Source organism: Notamacropus eugenii, chromosome 3 (assembly GCF_028372415.1).
Source record: "Notamacropus eugenii isolate mMacEug1 chromosome 3, mMacEug1.pri_v2, whole genome shotgun sequence".
In the NCBI taxonomy this organism is placed as follows: domain Eukaryota; kingdom Metazoa; phylum Chordata; class Mammalia; order Diprotodontia; family Macropodidae; genus Notamacropus; species Notamacropus eugenii.
Window position 1 is genome coordinate 207,463,570 of NC_092874.1, and position 13,996 is coordinate 207,477,565.

The 13,996-nt window shown below is 39.0% G+C and overlaps 1 protein-coding gene across 15 annotated transcripts in view; it reads right to left on the reverse strand.

The window, feature by feature from the left end:
* MICAL3 (microtubule associated monooxygenase, calponin and LIM domain containing 3) overlaps positions 1 to 13,996 on the reverse strand; it is a 241,424-nt gene that overhangs the window by 114,830 nt on the left and 112,598 nt on the right. For 12 of the 15 annotated variants that reach the window (XM_072654153.1, XM_072654160.1, XM_072654155.1 and 9 more), the window contains 5 exons: positions 12,819 to 12,911; positions 10,852 to 10,908; positions 7,535 to 7,642; positions 4,776 to 4,883; positions 3,942 to 4,128 (listed from right to left, as the gene is read on the reverse strand). In XM_072654153.1, the coding sequence (XP_072510254.1) occupies positions 3,942 to 4,128; positions 4,776 to 4,883; positions 7,535 to 7,642; positions 10,852 to 10,908; positions 12,819 to 12,911 (553 nt within the window). The remainder of the gene's footprint in view (positions 1 to 3,941; positions 4,129 to 4,775; positions 4,884 to 7,534; positions 7,643 to 10,851; positions 10,909 to 12,818; positions 12,912 to 13,996) is intronic. The other 3 variants (XM_072654166.1, XM_072654164.1, XM_072654161.1) reach the window with 2 other exon arrangements.

Below are 13,996 nucleotides of genomic sequence, written 5' to 3' on the forward strand. Positions count from 1 at the left end.
AAAAATATCGAGGGAGTGAATGCTGCCAGATACTGAAGTCCAAAGGGAGAACTTGCTACTGATAGATGGGGCACTAAAAGCCTTAGGCAAAAACTCCTCAACAATGACATGAGTGAGCTTCCTCCTAATTCTTCTATAAACCTGAGGTACTAGCCCACTGCCTATGATGAAGCCAAAAAAAAAAAGGGTCTATGAACAGAGTAAGAAAGGATCTAACCAAATACAAACCATCCCTACCACAAAGAGATAAGCTTAAGACATATCAACTATTTCAGTAGCTAGCAGCCAAAGCCTGGATCAGCTTGTCCCCAGGCATCATGTTCAGCACCTTCAGGACAAAAAAAGCAGTTAGTGTTTGGCAGTACTGATAAAATCACTCACTGTCCCAAGTACACAAGGGAATTCAGGCCAGGCTCAACAACATTTTACAGTTGTTCAAATATCTGAAGAACATGTTTCCTTGAGACTTTCCTCATCCATAATAACCCATTCTAATTAAACTTGTACTTCAGATTTCTTTTAGTGGATAGAGACTAGACTTGGAGTCAGAGGGACCTGGGTTCACATCCCACCTCAGGTAATTACAAGACACTCGACTCTATTTCTTCATCTATAAAATGAAGGGAGTGAGTTTTATCGCCTCTCAATCAGGCCTGTACAGTGCGCAGCCCATGGGCCACTTGCAGCATGCCAAAGGATTTCTTCTACATACAAAAGATATTTTCCTCTACATTTTTTGCGGGCCACTTGAAATCCTTTGGCATGCCGCAAGGTAAGCACAAGTTGCGCAGGGCTACTCTAAATATTGCCACTTCCAGTTCTAAATCTATGATCCTAAGTTTTCAGATTCATAACTCTCCTCGGATTAGGCTGGTCTTCTTGAGCTCATCTTTACTGCCATTTGTGGCTCATTTTGTACAATCACACCTACTCATGTACCAAGGTTTAGACTACTCCACCCCTCATTGATTACTTTCTTCTGAAATCCTATGCTAATAGCCCTAATAATCTGCACTTAATTACATGATCTCGTGTTATTTGCTGTTTCATGTAGGAATCTTATTTCCGTAGACTATTAGCTCCTTAATGGGACTAGATTACTACTGAGGGCCCTTATAACATGGAGAGGCACTTATTTTCCCTTTTCCTGTTTTTCATGGCACCGTGGCACAATGCTGACATAAATGGTACAGTCACTTACAGAAATCTGGGCCCGGAGTCAAGAAGATCCAAGTTCAAATCTAGTCTCAGACTCTTACTAGCTGCATCACCCTGAGAAAGTCACTTAATCACTGTTTGCCACCGCTTCCCCATCCATAAAATGAGGATAACAACAGCATATGCCTCCCAAGATCATTAGGAGGATCAAATGAGATTAAGAATTTGTAAAGTGTTTAGCACAGAGACTGGCATATCATAAGTGCTATACAAATGTTAACTATCATTGTTATTATTATGAGTGCTCAGTAATTATTGCTGATTGGCTGATTAAAAGCAAAATTCTATGCTCTGAGAATCTTTTATGTCAAAGCCCACTGTAAGAGATTGCAATGATTTAAAGACACAAAGATAAGAACTGAAGCGGGGGAGGGGAACTGCCCAATTTCGTATTCTTTTGAGCTATACTTGCTCACTCTTACTAGTTCCCATTTAGCACACTAACAAATCTAAAAAATCTCTGGGTACAACTTATAAGCAAATATTTCTTCCACGTTAACATTAGGCACTCCAAATTTTCTCATTCGATAACTAATTATTCTTCTTGTTCCACCTTTGATCCAACAAGCACATTTTCAAATATGAAATAGACTGAGGCTGAGGTCTATTGGTGAAGCCTAAATACTTTCACCCTCAAAGATGATGTCCAATTGTCTTCAGTGACAGGACAGGGGCAAAAAAGGGAAACTGATCAATTAACAAGTATTTAATTAAGTAGCTATGCAAGATACTGTGCTAGGTCTTAGAGATACAAACACCAAAACCAAAACAATTTCTACATTCCAGGAATTAACCTTTTACCAGACAACAAAAGCATATAAATATATACAAAACACAAATAGTAAATGCAAGGTTTCTAAATACCAGGTCCACAGGGATGGCACTGGCACTTGGGAGGAATCAGGAAAGTCTTCTTGCAGAAAGGGATGTGTTAGTTGCTTCTTGGGAGATCTGTGAGGTGGAGGAGAGAACTTAGTATACCCCATGCATGAAACAGCAGGTGCAAAAGCCTGGACATAGAAGATGTAATGTGCAAGAAAAGAGAGGAGGCCAGTTTGGCTGGATCTTAAGAGTGTGGAAAGAGGAGTAATGTATTAAAGAGGGGAAAAAGACAGGATGGATCAGGCTGTAAATCAACCAATCATCAATCAATCAACATTTATAAGCACCTTCTACGTGCCAGGCACTAGTTAATTGGGCAGGAGATGAAAAAGAGGCAAAAGATGGTTGCTATTAAAAAGGAGCTTATGATCCATTGGGGAGACAACATGCTAACAGATATGTATAAATACAAGCAATATGCAGGATAAATAAGAAATAATTAACAGGAGGAAAGCACTGGAATGAAGAGAGATTGAGGAAGGTTTCCTGTAGAAGATAGGATTTTAGTTGGGACTTGAAGCAGTGAGGGAGGTCAGTAGTTAGAGTGGAGGTGGGACAGGTTTCCAGACATGTGGGACAGTCAGAGAAAATACCTAGAGTTGAGAGATTAGAGTTTCTTATTTGTGGAATATCCAGGAGGTCAGCATCACTGGACTGAAAACTATGTGTCAGGAAGTATCAGGAAAGGAATGCCCTTGCTCCTGGAGGCAACAGGCTTCATAAAACAAGGGAGTTTAGATTTTTATTCCAGAGACAAGAGAGAGTTATAGGAGTTTTTTGAGTAAGGAGGGATGTACCAAGATCCTTAAGGAAAATCACTTTGGTAGTTCTGTGAAGAAGGATGGACTGCAATGATGAGAGACTGGAGGCAGAGGGACCAATTTGGAGGTCACTGTAATAATCTAGATAAGGGGTGATGAAGGTCTCAACAAAGGTGGTGACTTTGTGAGCAGAGAGAAGGCACTGGATGTGAGAGACATCGTACAGGTAAAAACAGCAAGATTTGGAAAAAAGATTGGATATGTGAGGTGAGGGAGCATGAGGAGCTGAGAATAATGCCAAGATTTTGAACTTGAGGAGACCTGAAGAATGGTGTGGTTTTCAACAGAAACAGGAAAATTTGGAGAACAGACAGGTTCTATTTTGAACATATTGCGGCTGAGGTATCTTTGGGTCATTAAGTCTGAAATGTCCATTAGGTAGTTCGGGATTCAAGACAACACAGGAGGTGACTGGGGCTCCTTATATGCATCTGATAGTGATAAGTAAATCTCCAGGGTCAATGAAGTCATTAAAAGGGGGAATATAAACGCAGAAAAGCATCCAAGAGAGTTTGCTTTTGTTTTTCTTAAACACTGGGTTCCCCCCAAACTCATCCAAGCTAGAAGTACAAGAGGCCTTTCATGGCCCTGATCCAATTGCTGATCTGTATGGAATCTTTGACCTGTTTCCAACCTGGTCAGTTCATGCCTCCTTAGTCAACTTGGCAGCCTTCCACTTACAGAGGTTCACTATGTTAATGCCAAACACTGTAAATGCTTGACTAGATCAAATGAGATAATATTTGTAAAGCAGTATAGTATCTAGCACATGGTAAACCTTATATAAATGATAGTTATTACCACCACTCCTATCACCACCACCACCACCACCATCATTATCATCCCAATGATGCTCAGAACTCCTTAATTCAAGGAACCTATCTTAACATCCCCAGCAACTGGCGTTACAGACATGTACCACCATAATCAGACTCAGAAAAGTCTTGAAGGACATCCATGCAATATGGAAAATGGACTTCTGATGTCCAAAACTGGAGAAGAAGAAAAGTTGTTTCTTACCATCCTCAATGTCGTATGCATAGCAAGACAGGCGTAGGGTAGTAGCGCAGTATTCACACTTAAAGCAGCTTCGATGGAAGAACTTCCCTTCAGCACTCAACCTCTCCATCACATAGACTCGCTTATGGCAGAAATAGCAAATATCACTGCCCCCTATGTTCTGGGGGAACTCCTTCTTCAATGAGCCCTGTGGGAAACAGGACAGGAAGAAGAAGAAAAAACAGATCAGTCACTTTCATGGCTACCTGCACTCCAGAAAGGGATATCTGCAGGTGCACACTGTTCTCTGTACCACTAACCAGTGTTAACCAATGAAGTCACAATGAGAGATGGGGAAACAAATGATCAGAGAATCATTCAATAGGAATCAGCTCCCCAAAGTTTGAGGGGCATCCCTTCCAACACACTTCACTTTACTATGGAGGCAGGCGTTCATGTTCACTGAACCAAAGTATGGTAAGTATTATGTCCCTAGCATGTGATAGCTCAAAAAAATATCGAACTGAGGAGGAGAGTCATAGAGAGATGTCACTCACTTTCTGATGAACACTCCCATACTTGTGTTCTTTCGTGAATTGACATTTCTGAAGAGAAAAACTCTTTCCTAGGATAAGACAACTTAATTTTTTCAACACTCATACATTTCTCATGGATATGGGTATTTTCAGCTTCATATTTACTTATCAGAGTTCAAACATCCTTAAATTTAAAAAAGTAACCACACCAGTCTTTCTTTGGAAGCCTATAGAATCATAAATATGAGAACTAACCAGTTCACTTTACCATAGCTTTATGTTATGTCTAAACACACAGTACCCTTGGAATATCTCTTACCAGTTCCTTCTTGTCTAGAAGGGTTTTAGGCTGTTCTTTCCTTTGAAGCTGATTGGCTATCTGTTCAGCCAATGAGCTCACTCCGCCCGTGTACATCTTTATATACTTCTATTGGTTGGAGGACATAAAATAACCAGGAAATTAAGGAAATGAGAAAACAAAAAAATAAATTAAGAAGATAAGAAACAAGTTTTTAAAAGATATAAAATGAGAAAAAGGTGCACCAGACAAACCATGCCAGCACAGTGCCTAAAAGCAGGATAACTGGGTGGTAAGAAGGAAACAGGCGTCAGTGATGACATAAAGGCTAATTTTAGTATGACTGTCAAAAAAGCATCAAGAATTATGCTAACTACATTGAAATCCAGTAATCACTCCTTTTGGAGAATTTCAGCACTTGGAGAAGAGGTGTACAGAAAGACAAAAGGGGATAAAAAAGGGAATCTAATAACAAATGGGAACTATATGCAGAAGTCAAGAGGACTTTGTCCCATCCAGACAGCTGGTTCCATGTTTGGAGGGTTTCTCTATATCTCGAACACATCACTCCTTTCAAGGCTCCATAAAACCTCTTTCTACATACAGAAATCTCCAATTATACTCATGATAATTTAATACTATCAGTTAAAGCCTGAAGGTATTTTACAGGTTATTTAGTCAAATTCCTCTCATTTTACAAATGAGGAAAGTAAGGCCCAGTTAAAGTGAAATGATTTGCCCAAGATCACACAGGAACTGAGTGGCAGTGCCAGAAACAGAATGAGAATCCAAGTCCCTTGCTTCCCAGACCAATGTTTTTAAAAACTATAATCATCTTCCCTTCTCCTTCTTAGTAGCAGCCTCAGCATCTATTTGAAGCTACAAACACTCCCAGTTTTTATCTGGAAGAACCATCCATAAGTGGTTTCCGATTATACTCATGAAACATCAGGGACATCAGAGTCTATGCACACAAACATCCTTTCCAATTAAGGTACCATAGCCAAAGCCTCCCTGGCTGGGGTGGGTATTCTGATTGGATGCCATAGAATATATAAAATTTGTTCAATTAGTTCAAATTTATGTCTTGGAAAAACTGGCATATTTCTGGTCTAAGACAAAAATGTGAAAGATTGAAATAATCTATTATTTTGGGTAAAAAGAAGAGAATAAATGTAGAAAATCCCACCAAATTTTAGCACAAAATATCCTGTTTACTTAGAAGACTTAGAAGCTGGTTGAAGAGCTGCACAGACTGTACAGTTTCAGTTCTGAATGTTTATTTTGTTTCATTGTATGAACGCATGTATGGATGTTGCTGTACACTCAAGCCTTCTAATTTTTCTTTGCTCAATCCAACCATCCATATGAATAACAGCCTAGATCCTGACATATAATATTATTGCTACACCTCACTTAAAAGCAGAGAGCTCCAATCTGTTGTGTATATGTCAAGTGCTGGAGGTCTTGTCTTTAACTCTAAGAGCCATGTAGAAGCAGTTGTCATGCTAAGGTTTCTCTTAGTTTAGCAACTTTTTGAAGGGGAAAGAGTGTAGTTTGACACGAGGACCTGAGTTGAGGGCAAATAAGGGAAGTGCTTATTCTGGGAAAGAGCTATAAAGATATGAATGCCATTGTATATATAAACAGATAGAGATAAAAAAGTAATTATCCATGATTTAGTTGGGACTGGGGACAATCACTGCAATCTTCAGTCTTAACACAGGAGCATATTCAAAGGACTGGTGCCATTAATGATTTCTATATCTTCACAACACTGTTCTATTAGAAGTAATGAAAAAGGAATGGCTACCAAAAGCAAAATTTTAAAAATTAGAGACAATGGAGAAACTTAGCCCTAGAAAGGAGAACAGATAGGGACGACAAGGTAGTGCAATAATAAAAAGCGAGGTAATAGATAATTATATTATCTTTCATTCCATAACACACAAGATCAAGCATAGACCAGAACCAAAAACGTTGGACTAGGAAATCAAGCAAGCTTTCCTCAAAGATTTAGGTTCTTCTAGTTTGGGCCACAGCACTAACACTCTGACCAGCAGCCCCTTCAAGCGCTGAGGTCCAGGACCATCCTTATCTTTCAGTTGGGTTCATTTCAATAGCAACAAGTAGTAGAAACTTGAATTCTATTTGCCAATTTTCTTCACCTTGCTGTTATGGAATTGTTAAAACTTAGTCATATTTGATATTACACACAGTATTTTGGTACAAATAAGAAGCAGTAAACAAACAAAAAAAGACCTAATTTTCCTGTAAACTATCCCATATCCTGATGAACTGTAGTATGCCAAATGGCAGGATTGATTCCTTAAGGACTAAAATCAGACACAAACACATACAACAATAAATACACATACCTATACACACATTATTCACTATATTTCAAATTCCATTACAATAAATATTACCACATATATTTCTCTTTAAGGAAAAATTTCCCAATACTTTAGCTGATCTGGTTTTCTGATAAATATTTGACCAAACAATTCTAAGGCAATGAAAGATAATCACTTAAAATTTACTTCATCAGTATATGATTTATATTAACTATAGAACGACCAGAGTATGCCAAAGTTAGAAGCTTACTTCATTCATTTATACATCTCTCTCTCTCTCATTCTTAAAAAGGAGATAAACCAGAGTCAAAGGTTCTATCAACTCCCCAAGGGACAGAGACCTCTTGTGACTGCATTAGCTGCTGTGAGGTGAGCAAGGGTCATACATCCAACTGTGGTTTTGCCAAAACCCAGGCATGCTACCTGTCGGAGGGAGTCAGAGGAAGGTGAGGCGGGACGATTGGAGGAACGGAGGCTAAGGGAAAGCTCCCATTGCTCAACAAAAAATCGACGAGAAGGTTCAGTTTCTTGCTAAAAAAAAGATGAGAAAAAAATCAAAGGAACTGTTAAATTCTAAGTTCAAGCCTGATCTGAGAGAAGACTTAGCCTTGCTAAATTCCTCAGTCTCAGAATAATGTTTAAATCACAGAAAAGCAGGAGAGAAACATCCTTGGTATCTGGAAACCAGCATAAACTCAAATTAATTTAGGCTACTGCTACTCTTAAATCTAGCCAGAAAGCAGAGCCAGTAAGCCACCTAAAAAATAGCTTTTTGTCCACCGTACCAGTAATCTCATAGATGAAAAGCTGGTCAAAGTTTCTCTAGTTCAATCTGTCCTTCAATGTGAATCTTAGTGACAATACCAACAAGCAATCCTCTAGCCCATCACCTAAAAACCTTTTGTGAATAGAAGTTCCAAGGTCTACTTAGTCTTCTTTTGGAATGCTATGGTGGTTAGAAGTTTGTCTCCACAGTGTATTTAAATACACCTTTCTGCAATTTACAACTACCATTTCTAATTCTACCCTCAGAGACCAAGCAGAAGAAGTGAAATTACTCTTCTACGTAAAAGCCCTTCTTGTCATTACGATGAGCAAATTTGGGGTATCTACCCCAAATATTCACACGGACTATCTGTGCTCAACCTGTGGCAGAGCATTCTGAGCTCCTATTGGTCTGATCAGTCACAGTCGGACACACTGAAATTTCACTTTATCATGCTGATGTCATTTTGGTCCTCTTTGAAGATGAAGGACAACAACCACCAATCTTGAAGGCATCTATGATTCTAAATGAGAAGCCGTTAGGTTCCTTCAACAGATCCTTGTACAGAGATGGAAGCTCTTCATCAATCTGATCACTCTCCTAGAAAGTAGAACCTAGAACTAAATATAATCATCTACATGTAATCATTTTTCTTTGTGGCTGTTGCACTCTAAGAAAGGGACACATGAGGCAAGAAAATAAGAGGTGAAGGGAAGAGGCAGCCTGCAACTGTAACAAGTGAGCCCATTTATGCACTTAGAAAAATTTCTTCAGTAGCCAGAAGTGGGTCACCCCCTGAGCAAAGTGGGCTTCTCCTACTAGCTTTACAGAGAGCACAAATAAAGGAATTAACCGAATGCAAATAAGGGAAGTTATCCCTTTCTCTGAAAGGGCCAACACCTTCTGCTGTTTTTCCTCTTTTCTGCTAATCCTCAAAGGAGTATCTGATCCATTAATCATGCTTGCCAAGAGCGAGCTGAAACTTGAAGAAAAAATCAGGATGAAAAACCCAAGCCATTGAACCCTTTATTTACTATAAAAAATATGGAAAGATCCAATCAAAAGGTTTGCTATTTTAACAATGCTGTTGGCTAACCCTGGAACTTTTCAAAACTATGCAATCCCTTGATAAGCTATTGATTCTTAGAGGTCCAAGACTTGTGGGTGGATTTAACATTGCAGTTCCCTAAAAGAAGTGGGAGGCCACATATTGAAGTGATCACATACTTTCTGCTAATGCATGTTCAAGGAGACCCATCCTCATCCTTTCCTATGCCTTTATTAGTGGAGAAATGGATGAGAACAATGCTGGGCAGCAGCTACCTAATGACTGATTGACCTGTGCTCCAGAAGCATGGGCAACTGGCACCCCCCACATTCAATATTCAGGATAGCTTCAACTAGAAGGCCACTAGAAAAAAACTTGGTGAGATCACTATAGGAAGCAGCAGAACAAGAAGGAAAGAAGGAAATTAACAGGAAAAAAAAGCCTCCCTCAGGAGGTAGAACAGACAAAGATAATGTTATTCAATGAAGGGAAAAGAGATGTAAGGGAAAGTAAGGTCACAAGAAAGATAATGAACAGGGCTTGAAGAGTCACTGAAAATGAGGTCCCTTCAAAATGACTGGACTACAGCCTAGTACATTAATGGAGCCAAAGAATTAGTCTTTTCCAAAAAGAAATGAAAAATGCATTCAAAGCATTATCTTCTGAGGGCAAAACTCTAAGACATGTTTTTTCCCTACCCCTCACCTTTTCAGTCTCTAAATTCTAATCCCACTAAATTAAAGTGACAAAAAAGAATCTTTAGGTTTCTATCACATATAGAGAACTATCTTCTTAATGAAGTTAACTCCCTTTTTGAGAAAATGTCAGCCTAGACTGATATTTAAATAGAAAACTGATTCTATACAGGACTTGATTAAAAAATGGACTTAAGAGAACTACACTAGAGGACATAGCCTGCACATTGTGAAGGGACAAGTTGATGTCTTTCAATTCTCATTCCATCCTCGATCATGCACTCATCTGCTGCTGCTATCCACCACAGCTTATATACACATTTCTAGCTATTTTTTCTACTCCTGATTTGAAGAAAAGTAAAGAAGGTGAAGCATGAGACTAGTTTGCCTCTATAGACACCTGAATATAAATGAATTGCCAGCCCTAAATGCATTCTTATACGTCTAGAAACAAAGCAAAGTAAGAACAGAAAGACTGTTGCATAAACTCAATGGGAAGTGAACATTCTTTATATCTTCTATGTATACTTAAGACTGAACGGCAATTTCTGATAATGGCAAATCAAGTAATCCTTGTATTCAGGAGGTCCATTAAATATTATTTAAATTAAAATTAAATATTATTTCATTAGTCAAATTATCCAATGACAAGGTTCTGTGTTTGAGTCCTGATTTTCCAACTGACCACTCAAGTAACCTAGTAAACAGTTTACATCAGGTCTGTCTCTATCATTCCTTCTCTTCCTATCTTCTTAATATTAAATTCTCAACAATGGTAAAAGCTCTGGTTTCTCCAATACCTCTACCTGTCCCCATGCCCAAGATATCACAGTTATCCAAAGGGTAGAGTGAATGGCATTTGCTTAATAAATGTGCTCTCAAAGCTCACCCGTGGAAGTAACCATTTGTGTCCCACTATAGCTAGGAGATACTTAAAGAGAATGAGAGACATGACCATAAGAGAAGACAGATAGGTGGAAAACAAAAAGCCATCAGGATTCTGGAGAGCAGCAGAAATATATACATTATCTATCATTAGCATAGAGTCTGAGTGCTGTGCTGGGAGCATGGTATGTGCTGAATCTTCCTCATTAACAAATTTTGTTTGAGTAGCAAGAGTGCAAAAAGCAACTAAGAGGGCATTCTACCATCTGCTGTGCCTCCCCATCATTTTGTACCCCGTGTGTGTATACACTCTCAGCACCCCATGCGATGGGTTCATGCTTTTTACCCTTTCATAGTGGGGACTCTGCTTGCCACGGCTGTCAGCATCAAGATCCCTGTACATCTGTAGGCAACAAAGTGTAAACTTAAGCACCAGCCAAAGGCTTTATTTGGACATACTAAATGACAGTGAGAAATGAGACTGGAAAAAATTCACTGTGTTAATTTCAAACATATCTGTTTCCTCTTCCCATGCCTCCCTCTCCTCCTCCCTTCTGTAGTAAATCCCCCACACAAGGACAAATCTATGTTCATGGCCAGGGTGTCCAACTTTAGGTCAGGTAGATAAATGAAACTATAGTTAGTACAAAGGTGGAACAAACTCATATCTTTCACACAGTGACAGGACAGCAAAGAAGTTAAACAGAAGGGTTAAAAAAAAAAAAGAGCAAGTTAGAAGAGTGAAGTTTTCCAAACCAGACATGAGAAAGGAAAGGCAGTGAGTTGGAAACTGGCTAGAATAAATGACCACGACAAATAGTCCAGAGGAAACACTAGGGTGGGGAATGGTCCCCACCCTAGAAGAACACAGGGCCAAAACTTTAATCTATTCAAAGGACAGATGGAGATAGGATAGAAATACATTTTAGCAGTTTTATCAAGTAATAAATGATTGGCTCAGTTTCATTAAGGAAGTAACTGACACAGATTTGGAGTGGGGGCAGGGAATAATTTCCTATGGCTAAAGGTCTCGAGAGGACCAAGCATAGAATTTGAAATTAAGTAGTGGCTAAAGAAGTGACTCAAAGTTGCTGCTATATGGATTTCCCTGGCACACAGGTACTTGGATTTAGCAGGATGCCAAAGGGAGAAGACACAATATATTCATAGGATCTTTTAAAGATTTAGTTCTTGGACCTAAATACACAGGTGGTACTAAACGCCTTCAAATAGACCACGTCAAAATCAAACTGCTTAATGAAGTGGATATTCTGAAAGGCATGACCAGTTTTATTCAACAGAGGTGAGGTGGATGTTTTCAGTTTTAAATTATCTTAGAGAATATCAACATAAAAAAACTTATGCACTATCTCATGGGTAGTCCTGATAATAGACTCAAGGGTTTTAAAACCACATTATCATTTAAACAGGCCATCTTGGATGAGGCAACAACTTCCTGCAGAATCATCGTACTTTGCCTCAGAAAACAAAATGCATAGGATTCTACAGGTGTTACTGCTGATGGCCAGAAAAATGCCATCCCACTTCCAAAAAAGCTGCTCTGAGAATTATATCCTTGGCACAATGATTACTGTTCTCATTATTCTAAATTCTTTATACAACACTCTCTGAAGTGATCTTGCATTGCCTTCCCTTCCCTGAGTCAGGGGAATGTGGAAAGTGGATTTTATTCAATGGATAAACAGGAGGTAGGAAGATCTAGGGGTTTTCAAGACCTCAGCAAAAACAGGATGCCCTGAAGCTTTGGAAATTACCGTCTGACTTTATTTCACTGTACAGACAGAATATAAAGAAATGGCAACCCTGACTTGAGTTATACGCAGGTTATGCCTCACCTAATGTTAATTAGTTCTGTGAAAACATAACTTTAGGCCAAATGATATTATGGGGACAGTTAAGGGGAAAAGAAACAACAAATCTAGGGCCTCAGGCTCTCACAGTTATGTTTTACAACTTTACCATAAGGTTTGGCAACAATATATAAGATGTTACTGGAAAAATGTTAGTTTGCCCAATTTCATCATGGGGCATACCTGTTATGTAAAATGAATCAATTTCTCCTATATTAAATTCCTTCCTTTGCTTGGGACTTTGTATTCATTTTCAAAGCAATATGAATTTTGATAATTTTGTAGGAAAAAGAAATCATTCGGGGTCTAAACAGTCGGGAATCACATAGTTTATAGCAATGAAGATTAACAGGAGGGACCACTGATTTGGTCACTAGTCTAGCCACCTGCACAGGTGAGGAAGGTGAGAAAAAGGGAAGAGAGAACATGCAGAAAGGATCACCTGTTGACTGTATAACCGAGAAGGTAGAATGAAGGGAGAAGAAAGCGTAATCACTTTTTTCGGGCATGTCCGAGAACACTCCTTTCGCCGTCGCTTTTACATTAATAAGACACACAAAGAGGAAAAAAAAATTGAAGCTGGTCCAAAAATAGGCTGGCTTTGGAAGGGCTAAGGGGCAGGTTCTGACAGATCACCAAGAGGGATTCCTTTCCTCCACTCTTTCTACATCACTAAGAAATCATGGTATAGTCAAGAAGACAAGCTGGCTTTTCATCTTCAATCTGGTAAAAAGCTTCCCTCATTAGATTTGGATTTCTAGGAGGGCTAGCTCACACAGGCTACCTAATGTGGAGGAAATTTCAGTTAAACTGTACTATACATTCAGAATGGAACACAGATAAGCAGGGTAGTAATGGTATAAAAATATATAATAATAATAAATTTACTATGCAAAACCCCCATACTATAATAATAAATTCACAAAATTTCACATACAATTTTTTTGTCCTTTGTACTTAGAAAAGTTCATGACTATTGATGACTGTCATAGGTTTAAAATAAAAGCAAACGTAAGAATAAAGCAAACAACCCCCACAGTAATAATCAAGTATGGCACTTTCTAAATCACCTGACTTGGTCATTCAGAATCAGGCCATCTGTACTCCAGCCATCCTCCTCCTCCTCCCCCCAGTGGAATCCTGGATTCTGCCCCTAGAACTGTTTTGAGTACCGAAAAGTGAGTTGTTGCCCTTGTCCTGGAACTAGGCTTCTATATCATTTCCTGGACATTTCCAAACCATGCTAATTCAGAACTGTCTTCCCCACCCCTTTATGATGTGTTGTCTTCTTCTCACACTAGAATATAAGCTCCTTGAGGGCAAAGACTTAATTACCCCCAACTCTTAGCATGGTACCTGGTATCATCATCAAAAGTCCTGTGTTTAAATTCTGGCTCTTCCCCTTACTAGCTGTGTGACCCCTGCCAAGCCACTTCATGCCTCTGATTCATATTTTCCTCATCCATCAAGTAAGAATAACACCTGTGATACTCAATGACAACTAGCTGTGAGGACAAAATAATAATAGCTAACATTTATATATTGTGTAGGTTTGTAAGGTTTTTTTGCATATGCTACCTCACTTGATATGAGATATGTGTAAAGCAAGGCACTACATAT